Below are 12,665 nucleotides of genomic sequence, written 5' to 3' on the forward strand. Positions count from 1 at the left end.
TTTTTTCTTTATTTCATTTCATTCAATTTACTGTAATTTCTTTCATCTTATTCATCAAACTTTTTTTTTTTTCCTTTTTTAATTATTAATTACAAAACAAAGTTACAATCCTATACCATTTCATTGTCGAGAACTCATCATCCTTAATAAACAATACTTTAATATATAAAAAAAATCTTTATTCGAATATTACTTAGAACATAAATGTCAGGAAATAATATCAAAGTCGTATGTCGTTTTCGACCGCAAAACAAATTAGAAATAAAAGAGGGTGGTGTACCTATTATTGAGATATCGGAAGACGGAACAGGTATCTCAGTCAAGGTAATAATAAAAATAAAAATCAGGTACAGAAAAAAAGAAAAAAAAGTTTTTGAAACTCATATATGAATTAATACAATAGGGAAAAGATACCAATTCATTTTCATTTGATAAAGTATTTGGCGCAAACACAAAGCAACAAGAAATATTTGAATATTCCATTAAATCTATTGTTGATGGTAAGAAAACAGCACAAGTTTGTTTTTCTTTTTTTTTTATTAGTCAATATACAGTCTAATTTTTTTTCCTTTTTTCAAAAAAAAAAAAAAAAAAAAAAAAAAAAAAAAAGATGTGGTGGCTGGCTATAACGGTACCGTATTCGCTTATGGTCAAACTGGCTCGGGTAAAACATTCACAATGATGGGGTCTAGTATTGATGACATTGAAAACAAGGGTATTATTCCACGTATTGTTGAACAGATATTCAAGAGTATTCAAATGGCGCCTACCAACATGGAATTTACTGTCAAAGTAGCCTATATGGAAATTTACATGGAAAGAGTAAAAGATCTTTTAGTTCGTAAGTTTATTAAAAAATGAATAATAACAATAGATAGATACCTTACATATTTAAATAGCAACAAATGATAATTTGGCTATTCATGAGGATAAAATGAAAGGTGTCTATGTAAAAGGAATTAAAGAAGTATATGTATCTGATACAACTGAGGTGTATGATGTCATGAGAATTGGTGGTGAAAATCGTGTAGTAGCATATACAAGTAGGTCATCATGGATAATAATAATTTTATTTTGACATCTAAATTATTTTTTTTTAATCTGATAGATATGAATGCAGAAAGTTCAAGAAGTCATTCTATTGTCTTGGTTACTATAACGCAGAAAAATTTGGATACTGGTGCTGCTAAAAGTGGCAAGCTCTATTTAGTAGATTTGGCTGGTTCAGAAAAAGTAGGAAAAACAGGCGCCTCAGGCCAAACTTTAGAAGAAGCAAAGAAGATTAATAAATCACTTACAGCTTTGGGTATGGTGATTAATTCCTTAACAGATGGAAAGGTATAAAAGAATATATATATATACCTATTTTATATATGTTTATTAGAGTTACTGAATTATTATTTTTTTTTCTTTTCAATTTAAATATGTATATATGTATATATATATATATATATATATATATAGTCAAGCCACATTCCTTATAGAGATTCAAAATTAACTCGTATTCTTCAGGAATCATTGGGTGGTAATTCTCGTACAACTCTTATTATCAATTGTTCCCCATCCTCTTACAATGAAGCAGAAACGATCTCCACTTTAAGATTTGGTGCACGAGCAAAGACGATTAAGAATAAGGCTAAGGTGAATGCAGATTTGTCTCCTGCAGAACTTAGGGCCCTACTCAAAAGAGTTAAAAGTGATGCTGTCTCTTACAAAGCTTATATTGATGCATTAGAAAAAGAAATTGGTCTATGGAGATTGGGCCAAAAAGTGCCAGAATCAAATTGGGCTTCAAAGGATATAGGCAATAAATCCTCAAGTAATAAAGCTCCTCCTTATAGTACTAACGTCCATACTCCTCTTACACCACCGCCAACACCATTTAAACTATCCATAGATGAGGATAGTAGACCATCAACACCGGCTACAACGCTTAATACAGATGAAAAAGAAGAATTTTTAAAGCGTGAGCAGGAATTATTAGAACAAATATCAGAAAAAAGAACTGAATTATCAAATCGTGAGAAACAAGTTGAAAGTATTCAACTCATACTGAAAGAGATAAAAGAAAAGGAAAGATCTTTAAGTCAAGCTAATAAGGCACTCTCTTTTGAATTAAATGAAACACATTTACAGCTTGAAAAAGATTCTTATGAAAAGAAGGAAGGAGAGATCAATATTGATTCATTGAAAGAAGCAAATTTAGAATACAAGGCAGAACTTGAAGAATTGAAGGAGACTTTGGCAAGATTGGAAGCTGCTGAAGAGAAAAATAAACAAGAACTGGTAGTTGCAGACATGAAGATGGTAAAATATTATATATTTATATGTATATACATATTCAATAGGGATTTTATATTTATTTATTTTATTTTATTTTATTTTATTTTATTTTATTTTATTTTATTTTATTTTATTTTATTTATTTTTTTTAATTTTTTAATTTTTTTTAGGAGAATGCAACTGATAAAAAGGACAATTTAGAAACTGCTTTAGATATTAAAGAAATGACACCTAAATCTATTGCACAGTTACGACATGAACTAGAAATGACCAGGGGTTTAATTAAACAGCATAAAGAAACAATTGATATTCTTCAAGAAGAAAAAGGCGCACTTGAGCAAAAACGTAGGAACCTTGAAATCCGGTTCAATACTTTGGAAAATGAATACGAAGAATTGTTGGATAAATCGATTGCTATGGAAGAAATGGATGTGAGACAGTCAATGAGTATTGTAGATTCAATTGCTAAGCTCAAGACTAAATTAGAAAATCAATTCCTTATAAAGAGTCAAATACAGCAAAAGGAGATCGAATCCCTTAAAGCAGACATTGAAAATAAGACTAAAGAAGAAATGAAAATACAAACAGTCCTTGCTGAAATGACAGAAACGCAGCAAAAACTACAACAAAAGATGGCTGCAAATGAATCTTCAGTCTTATCTGAAGAAGCAATAAAACAAAAGGAACTAGAGCTTGAAAAGATGAAGAAATCAATGGCCCAAGAATTAGCAGAATTTGAAAATATGAAAAAGGTATTGATGCGTGATCTCCAAAGTCGATGTGAAAAGGTTGTTGAACTTGAGATTACGTTGGACGAAACTCGTATTCAACAAAATAATTTGTTGAAAGCAACCAATAATAAAGCTCAACAAAAGAAAATGGCCCTATTGGAAAGGAATTTAGATCAATTAACGAATGTACAGAAGCAGGTATAAACTATAGAAATAAATATACAAGGAAAAAAAAAAGAAAAAGAAAACTAATCAAATGAATTATAGCTTGTTGAGCAAAACTCACGACTAAAAAAAGAAGCTGCATTATCAGATAGAAAACTGACTGCAAAGAATGAAATTATACAAAACTTGGATAATTTGGTTAAGGAAGCGCAAAATAGATTATTGATTCAAAACGAAAAGTAAGCTTTTTTTTTTTAAAAAAAAAAATGAAGCAATATCATTAAAAGGACTATTTGATAGATTTGAATCACAGCTTCAAGCAGTTCGTGGCCGATTAGAACAGGCACGTTCACATAAAGCACAAGGCGTGTCTATGTTAAGTTTTAATAGAATTGCCAAGCCCTTAAGAGGGGGCGGTGAAAGGTAAATGATAAACATAAGTAAATATATGAAACTTATTCATTATACATAGTAGTCAAGAGACAGAGAAACGAGAAAAAAGATTATCTTGGTTCCGTTAATAATTTGAAAATACCCTTCCCATTTTTATCAACTTTTTTTTTTCCAAGGAAACTATAAACATAATAGTTACTTTGTTTATGACTATATACACATATATATATATATATATATTTTTAAAAAAAAGAAGAAGCCTAATATACTTTGTTATATTCAGTAATAATTACATATGCAATATCGCGTTGAGACCAAACTATCAATGTCATATCCATCTTGTTAAACAGGTTTCTTTTAAGTCATATAACATCTAAAAGATTCAAATTTTCCTTTTGCTTGCTTCGAAAGTTATTAAAAATAGAGGCTTTTAATAATCTATTTGAATGAGTTTGGAATGTAAGTAGTTATTATATTAGTCAGTCTTTGTATAATAAGTTCTTTCTAATAATACGTTAAATTATACCATTACTGGAGAAGATATTGAAAGTATCAACAGTAAGAATAGTAATATGACCTATATACAATCAATGTACCTTGTTAAAATTATAAAAAGGAACCCATACCTATCAAGAACAACAACAAAAGTGGGAGTTAAATTGGTGTACTTGTTTCGTTTTTATAATAAATTATAGGTATGTTGATTAATGTGAACAAAATTTATTATGACATAAAAATACTTTTCTTATAACTGTAGAAAGCAATTTCATCCATTTTAAATACAAGGAAAAAAAAAAGGTTGATATATATGTATATAAATATTTATGTATATAATGGTATTTACACAACAAATTCCCTAATTTAAATAACCCAACTAGCAGCTACATCAGCTTCATCTTCTCCAATAAAGGGTACATCAATCGAATTAATCATAATATCACCACACATTACACATTGATTCGCAATAATATGATCAAATTGATGCCTTAACTCATCAATACGTAAAGCAATTTCCTTTTCTTCGTCCATTGTCTGTAGAGTTCTAACTAGCTTAAATTCATGCGAAAGTTGCTCTTGAATATCTGCTAGTTTTTTAATTTGACGTGTAGGTAAATCTTTTGCAACCTAATACATACATATAACTCGAATATTAACAAGTGTAAATCTATATACATACATATATATATATTTACTTACTCTATTTCTTAGGCAATCTACATGATATTCGTGATTACAAGAAAACACATAAAACTGCCGGGTCAGCAAAGGAAATTTGCATAAATAGCAAGTTTGTTCCTTATCAATAATGGAAAACCTAGTCATAAAACAAAAGTATTTAATACTAAGCATAGTTTTTTTTTTCTTTTAATAATGTGTACCTCTTACGTAGTTTACGAACATCGATTCGAATATGCTCAGCACTTGAAGTGGCTTCATCCATTTCTACCTTAAGCTCTTCTATACTAATATTATATTCTTCTAATGCAGAGCAAATCTCATCTTTAAAGTCATCGATTAGCACATAATCAGGAAAGAATGGCAAAATATCTTCTATCTTTAGCAAGTCGCATTTCTTTAAAAATTGCATAGCTCTAAAGAAGGGTTATTACTATTAATAAATGTGTTTTTTTTAAAAAAAAAATAAACTTACACTTTTATGTTTTTATTGTTTTGAATAACATATTTTGCAATATTAATCCATAGTTTTTTTCGAAGTGCATTATCATCCTCGAGTCTATCAGCACTGGATTTTGCTAAATTTAAGTTATGATGCTAGATTAAAGTCAATATAAGCTATTATTATACTATATTGTTCTTTTTTTTTTTCCTGTTTACCTCTAAGGCTAAGTTTACAGCTTCTTCGAAAAGACCCATTTGACTGTAAAGATGTACACAACTTTGTGTTCGTCCATTTTGACTGCAAATCCTTAAAGCATAATCAAGTTTATAATGCATTTCTCGCCCCTTTTTTTTTTAAAAAAAAACAAGTTAGTGACACATACATTATTAAATTATGTGTGCTACCTCATTTTTCAAAAATGTCAAAAGTGCAGTTTCATCGTCTGTTGGCTGTGTCGCATATAATGTTAAAAGGAAATTATGAATAACTGGATCTTTATTGCCTAGTACAGATACCACATAGAAAAGATATCGAATAGCTTGATTCTATTGTTCATATTGTAAAATTAGAAAAATAACAATGACCAATATTCATATATTACCTCAGAATTTTTATTTGAATGATTATATCGTAGCAGTGCAGGAATAAGATATCTCGGGTTCAATTTAGGATAATTAATCCATACGTCTACTGTTTTTTCAGGAATGTTTTCCATTAGTGGCGTACTAAACTTATAAAATAACTCGAGATTATTCTATTTAAATTCAAAGAGATTATAGTTAAATAAAATGCAATTCTTTTTTTAATACTCTAATGCTGTAAACATTACTTGACCATCCAAAGCTTTGATGACTCTTTCCCAATTCTTTTCTGAAATCCAATGTTCAATTATTTTTTCATGATCTCCAATATAAGACGCAAAATTTAATAATTCTGAATTGAAGCCATGACGAGAGATGAGTTTATAGGTTGTTGGTATATGCAAACAATGGCCAAATGTTTCCAAGAACGTATAGAATTCATCTTTAATATCTTGTAATTCATCTTTATAATGTGAATTCATTTTCTTATTACTGTTGTTGGTGAAATTGATGGAGGCCGTTATTTCTTCTAATTGGTTCATCTTTTGCAAGTAAAGCTCTACAAGCCATGTTGCTATTAATGTCTTTTGAGTGCGATCCTATAATTTCTCAAGTGTTAATAGCTTTCAAGGGTTACACATTCAACTATCCAATTTATAGCTCACATTTGAATCAAATTGTTCCAATCGACTTATCAGGAAAAACCGTAATGCATCTCTTTCCTTCTTTTTCGTAAACTTGAGTGCAACTTCTTCAAATGGCACAGCACTTTGGGCAAAATATTTGGCACTTTCCATATAACGGTGTTGTTCAAAATCTTCTTGAGCCTGCGCTGTATAAACTTGTGTTCGTTGCGATGGCTCCTTACAATATTGTAGTGCCATTGCATATTCTTTCTTCTGCAAATAGAGCTTCCATACATCTCGTTCCTCATCATGAATCACAAGCTCATAAATAGCGTCCGACGTATAAATCCAATAAGTGCGCTTTATATCATCAACTGTCATACCTCTCACAACCTCATCTTGATTGAGCGGGATCATCTCTTCGTATACGATCTTATCACTTAGTCGACACATAGCTCGCACGTAACGCTTATAGAGCAGCACAAAATGAAACTCGGTAATGATAAATGAAATAGGTTGATCTGTAATCAAGGTATCTGTATTCTCATCATAAGTTGTGGGTGGGAATGGTATTAAATTAGCATCATTTAAAAGGTGATCATCTTTCTCATTAAAGCTGAGATGGCCATAATAAATTCCTACCCCAATTAACCATGCAAACACTTGTGGTACGCCCTCCATCTGTAATTCAGGGAATCGGTTAAAAAATAACATACGACTATAGTTAAGATCGCTAGGAAGTTCTTGAAACTCAGGATGATCCTCGTAGTTGGAAAATAGACAAGCAAACAGAGTTTTATCACCATCTGTATTTATAAAACCAGTAAAATGATAAAGTCGTGAGGGTGTTGACAACATGACAAAATACTTTTGATGATCAGTTGGAAATCGTTCAAATTGTAAACCGGTAATGGGCATTGATGGCTCATTTAATGAAAATACTTTAGTCATATATTTTTCTTCACGTTTAAAGAATTCATCAGTCGGCTCTATACATGTCTCATAAACAATACCAGTATTCGTGCCTACTAAGATTTCTCCAGTTGTTGGACTAGAAGGGCTCACATATTTGTTCCAGGCAATCGAAGTAATTGTGATATCCTAAGAATGAATTTGAATGATTTGTGAATATATAAACGAAGAAAAAAAAACTACAAATTAGCAGTACTCTTAGTTTTGATAATTCCTTTGTTCTTCTCCATTTATGGAACAAGTAATAATTTTCACCATTACTTGATGTCACTATAATATGCCGACCTGTGGGATCCAAAAACAATTTAATAGCTTTATTCGAAGTTGACTTTCTCGAAATCTCAACCACTAAAAAAGGTTGGTTAAATTAAAATCAGAAGGTAATATTATTCGAATCCTACTGTCGACTTCCAGGGGATTATCAAGATCGATTCTTATAATACGAAAATTATCGAGAATAGCTGCCAATATATTGTTTTGAACAGCAAGATCAACTAATGTGTCGGGTAGTTGAAATTGAACATATTGAAGAGAAAACATAGGGTCTCCATGTTCATACGAACCAACTGCTATATAGCCAGTTGCTTTCTAATATATACATTTAGAAGATTAAGCAAAACATAACAGCTAGCTTTTTATCTAATCTACCTTCATATTCTTTGACATTACAGTCAACTCTTCATTCTTATTTAAAATATCATTCGATTTATTATTATTATTATCATTGCTATTAGAAGCTTGAACTGATTCCAAGTAGTCATCAAAGAGCGACATTATGCAGTGTTAACAAATATTCCGTACAAAATATTGAAATTTTACAAAATATGTATACTGTCTGACTTTTATTTACTGTGAAAAAGAAAGAAAAAAGAATACACATTTTATGGACAGCAGCTGCTTTTCTGTATTTAAAAATAAGGGATTTTATACTCAAAAAAAAAAAAAAAAAAAAAAAAAAAAAAAAAAAAATAAATAAATAAATAAATAAATAAAAATAAAAATAAAAAAAAATAAAAGATAGAATGTAATTTATGAACAAGGATATAATGCCTCCATAATAAATATAAGAACAGATGACAAATACTAACTTTTAAAAGAACATAATGCAACACCTCAATCAATGCTTTGGCCTGAAGCTACATGAAAAGATAAAAAAAAGAAAAGTAAAAATAGAAAGAAGATTTACTTAAAATAGCTGTAATAGAATGAAAGATGCTATAATTATGAGAACAAAGGACAGTTTTTTCTCTTTTTTTTTTCTGAAAAAAATATAAATATTTGCGAAACAGCATGGCTACTTCAAATGCTCGAAAAATACAGCTCAAAATTAGACCGAGAAAGAACAAAAGAAATCCAAAGAAAAGACAGACAGACAGATAGATAGACAGACAGATAAATAAACAGTAAATGAGCTACAGGAAAGCTACCAGTTTTAAACAAAGGATATGAACGATTTTTGAAGGACCACATAGATGATATATCAAGAAAAAGACTTGAATAAAATAAAAAAGAGCTTGCAAATATATAAAAATAGTATCTGTTTTTGCCGAAAAAAAATTAGAGTGTTGATAAATAATAAAACTGGAATTACTACAAATTAGTATCTTAATATCATTGCCAGCATGCTTATTATTATGAATTAACAAGATCATTAGTTTAAGGCTTATTATTATAATGCCCTTATTAAAAAAATATGTTGAATTTAGGAAATATTTCAAACAACATGAATACAACAGTTATGATTATTTTCCTACTTGTTTACACGAATCTTACTTGATGAAACAGTTTTGGTCTATATTCAGAAGAAGTATGTTTGAATGATAAGAAGTTTCCAAATAAAAAAGATATTCTAATTTTGAAAATTTAAAATTGAAGCAGTAATTATATCTAATACCATACTTTCAATTTCAAGCAGTTAGTTCCCTTTTCTTTTTAAAAAAAAATAAGATGCTTGCATATAAACCGTGTTAGTATTTCGATATTCTTCTTTAGTTAGTTAATCAGTTATTTGTATAATCTTACACAAACTTGATTTACTACTTCTTCTTCTCTACAGTCACAGCTTAGGCAAAGACACCTCTTCTTTTTGATCCCAAAAGAGTCTTTTTTTTTTATTATTATTATTGATGATCCGACCCGGGCAATTTTGATGCAATTAATAAAGTTTCTTGAAATTTAAATTCATTATAAATAAAATACATATTCAAACATAATATTTCTGTTATTTTATCAGTACGCGTCAGTTGTATACAAAAAGAAAAAGATGGACAAATATATTGGAGTCTATGTAAAGCTTGTACTTAATACAGGTTCTATTGTCAAAGGATATATTAATGGAAAAGATGAACAAGGCCGACTAGTGTTAAAAGATGGTAAAATATATATATTGTTTGTTTTCCTTGTTAGATTTCACTTTTATTTAACATTACTATTTAGCGATGATTGAGCATAGAAATGGTTTTCATTCAGAAGAGACTTTACTGCCAATTATTACAAAAAACATTAAAGATTTAGAAGTATTACAAATGAATAAAGTCAATCAACAACAACAACAACAACAACAACAACAACAACAGTCAGAATCGCAACAATCACAACAGCAAATATTTCAGCAGCAGCAGCACATGCATTATCCACAACAACGACAACCGATGCCTCATCAGCCAATGCAACGGCCAATGCAACAACAGCCAATGCAACAACAGCCAATGCAACAACAGCCAATGCAACAGCAGCCAATGCCACATCAGCCAATGCAACAGCAGCCAATGTCACATCAGCCAATGCAACGGCCAATGCCATCACCACAGCCAATGCAACAACAGCAGCTTAATACACTAAAATTTGCTTCTGAAGCGCCTACAAATTCTATGATGCATATGGACCCTGCTATTTTATTTCATCAACAAAGCCCTAATTTGCCTAAGGATCCTGCAATCATCTCTACTCAACCATCATCTTCTAATTATGAATCTATGAATAAAGCGTCGTCAAGCACAAATAGTAATTTTGATCCTGCTATTTTATTTACTCAATCAAAGCCCATATCACTTGATCCTTCCGTTCTTTTTCAACAAGAAAAAAAGTCTACTCCTTTCCAAGATCCTGCCATCATTAGTATCACAAATTCCCCTAAATTTGTTCCCGAAGTTAAAAAGCCACTTTTTGGAAACAAAAAATGAATAAGCCTGTTAAAGAAGTTGTCATCTTTGAAGACTATTCTGATTTTGAAAAGGGGAAAGCGTCTATTAAAAAGTCAACTGAATCGTCAGCAGAAATAAAACAAACAAATCCCAAGAAGGAACCGTCAAAGGACACATCATCTGTAGGAGCTAATATTCCTGCTGTTCTTATTCCTCCTCGAGTCAGAAGAAACGGTTCTTCGAATGACACACAACAACAGACTAAGAAAACGACATTAACACGTTCACGAATTTTGACAGTCGCTAGTGGTATTGAAATTCCTACAGTGAACTCAAATCAGATGGAAACTGCTAAATTGTTCGCACGAGAAATGGGATTAACACAAACACAGTTTGTTGAGAATGGTGCATTTGGTATAAGCGCAATGGTTTTAAAAGCCATTGGAGGACATCGTCGTATACAACCTGAAAACCATAATGCAGCTCCAGTGATTGTGATCCTTGTAGGTCCCACAGCTATTGGTGAATTTGGTATTGCTGCCGCGCGTCATTTAGCGAACCGTGGTTGTCAGGTGATTATCAGTTTATTAGAAGATTCATATAGTAATTCAACCTTTGAGCAATATAAAGCACTTGCTAAATTCTCTGGCGCACGCTTTGTTTCTTCAATCAATGGTAATTTTTAAAGGAAAACTGTCGAATTATGATATTAATTTTATTTTTTTTATTTTTTTTTTTTTTGTTAGATCTTCCTGATCCTTATACTATGCCCGTTGATATCATTCTCGATGCTTTGTTAGGCCCTGAAATGTTAAAAATCACACCTACCATCAAAATGCAAATGGATTGGGCCAATAATAACAAAGCTCCTGTATTAAGTATTGAGTTCCCTAGTGGTGTTAATCCTAATAATGGTAGTGTGCCCGATGATTCAAGTGCTTTTATTCAGCCTAAATGGACTTTATGTTTAGGCGCACCTTACATAGGCTGTACTTCACGTAATGTTACGGGTGAATTATTTTTAGCAGATACTGGCTTACCTTTCCTTTGCTTTGAAAAAGCCGTGGGGAACTTTCATATTCCTTGGGGAAGTGAATTCGTATTAGCATTAGAATATGCATCATAAAATAAAATAATAATAATAATAATAATAATAATAATAATAATAATAGCTTTTCTTTTTTTTTTCCAACAAATATATTTTAATGGTTTTATTAAATGCACGTAAATGAGGATATAAATGTTAACAGGCTTTGATTTGAAAACATCGATTATCTGATAAAGCCAAGAATTCATCAGCAATGTGTAATAAAAATGCATTAGTTTCTTCCAAGTTGCGTTTACATCGTAAAGGTCTTGAAAGATTTTCCTCTACATCATCAATTAAATAATCATCTTGATCATACGTATTTATTGACAATTCTGCATTGTTACGAGTTCTTACATTCTAATGATATGTATTCATATATAAATATGTATATATGTTAGGCTCATATTGAATAGATTTGGTTTATATTCCATACAAAAAAAAAAAAAAAAAAAAAAAAAAAAAAAAAAAAAACTTACTCTAGACATGTTCTCTTGTTTTCTAATTCTTTTATTTGATAGTGCTGTAGTTCCTACTTCTATATCCTCCAAGATGTCTTCTTCATCTTCACTCGGTATGGGTGTTCCATGTAATTGGTTGGTTTGTGATTGAGAATCAAATTCTTCCATAATAATATTCCATATATTTGTCATGGGAATGCTTTTTCTAATTTTACAAATCTGGATATCCTCTGATTCATTTTTATCAACAACATTAGTATTTTTTTTAAATGATAAATAATTCAAAATGCTGTTTTGTTTTGATTCCATCGATTTCTTTTTAACGATAATTGTTGTGGTGTTGGCAGATTTAGGAAGAGAATCGTACACAGGTTGTGGAGCTTGTACAGCAACATGTTTTGTATTATCTGACAAAGTGATGCGTTCAGTTTTGTTGTTAAAATTCCTTTGTGCTCTTCTAGAATTAAAAAATGATCGAAGTGACGACATTGTTATTTATAATAAAAGAAAAGAGGAACAAAAAGAAAAGAAAAAAAAAATAATAAAAAAATAAAAAAAAAGTTAAACAAACGAATTTTATTAAAAGTTGTTATGGTGTGACA

General features: G+C 30.4%; 5 protein-coding genes across 5 annotated transcripts; 3 read left to right on the plus strand and 2 right to left on the minus strand.

The window, feature by feature from the left end:
* On the plus strand, positions 1-3,547 carry BX663DRAFT_46950 (kinesin heavy chain). Its single transcript, XM_051524118.1, has 9 exons — positions 1-324; positions 404-500; positions 611-841; positions 900-1,043; positions 1,109-1,338; positions 1,465-2,307; positions 2,454-3,208; positions 3,282-3,418; positions 3,480-3,547. The coding sequence occupies exons 1-8, from the start codon at positions 205-207 to the stop codon at positions 3,304-3,306; spliced, it is 2,445 nt and encodes an 814-aa protein (XP_051383275.1). The 5' UTR covers positions 1-204; the 3' UTR covers positions 3,307-3,418; positions 3,480-3,547.
* Positions 3,548-4,244: 697 nt separating this feature from the next.
* Positions 4,245-8,231, minus strand: BX663DRAFT_508101 (Pep3/Vps18/deep orange family-domain-containing protein). The gene is made up of 12 exons (XM_051527435.1): positions 8,021-8,231; positions 7,774-7,960; positions 7,569-7,720; positions 6,440-7,501; positions 6,023-6,373; positions 5,795-5,947; positions 5,598-5,738; positions 5,409-5,537; positions 5,224-5,345; positions 4,952-5,164; positions 4,770-4,887; positions 4,245-4,697 (listed from the first exon to the last, which is right to left on the minus strand). Exons 1-12 carry the CDS (start codon positions 8,144-8,146, stop codon positions 4,434-4,436), a joined length of 3,018 nt encoding a protein of 1,005 aa, XP_051383276.1. The 5' UTR covers positions 8,147-8,231; the 3' UTR covers positions 4,245-4,433.
* Positions 8,232-9,309: 1,078 nt separating this feature from the next.
* Positions 9,310-10,819, plus strand: BX663DRAFT_47236 (uncharacterized protein). Its single transcript, XM_051524173.1, has 2 exons — positions 9,310-9,744; positions 9,809-10,819. The coding sequence occupies exons 1-2, from the start codon at positions 9,636-9,638 to the stop codon at positions 10,552-10,554; spliced, it is 855 nt and encodes a 284-aa protein (XP_051383277.1). The 5' UTR covers positions 9,310-9,635; the 3' UTR covers positions 10,555-10,819.
* On the plus strand, positions 10,363-11,684 carry BX663DRAFT_47243 (YjeF N-terminal domain-containing protein). Its single transcript, XM_051524175.1, has 2 exons — positions 10,363-11,190; positions 11,262-11,684. The coding sequence occupies exons 1-2, from the start codon at positions 10,551-10,553 to the stop codon at positions 11,639-11,641; spliced, it is 1,020 nt and encodes a 339-aa protein (XP_051383278.1). The 5' UTR covers positions 10,363-10,550; the 3' UTR covers positions 11,642-11,684.
* A 74-nt stretch (positions 11,685-11,758) lies between these two features.
* BX663DRAFT_486022 (uncharacterized protein) lies at positions 11,759-12,552 on the minus strand (the record flags this gene model as incomplete). The annotated part of the gene is made up of 2 exons (XM_051524651.1): positions 11,759-11,962; positions 12,082-12,552. 2 exons carry the CDS (start codon positions 12,550-12,552, stop codon positions 11,759-11,761), a joined length of 675 nt encoding a protein of 224 aa, XP_051383279.1.
* Positions 12,553-12,665: the final 113 nt, after the last annotated feature.

The sequence above is a fragment of the Cokeromyces recurvatus genome (genome assembly GCF_025118155.1).
Source record: "Cokeromyces recurvatus strain NRRL 2243 chromosome Unknown BX663scaffold_11, whole genome shotgun sequence".
Lineage (NCBI taxonomy): Eukaryota > Fungi > Mucoromycota > Mucoromycetes > Mucorales > Mucoraceae > Cokeromyces > Cokeromyces recurvatus.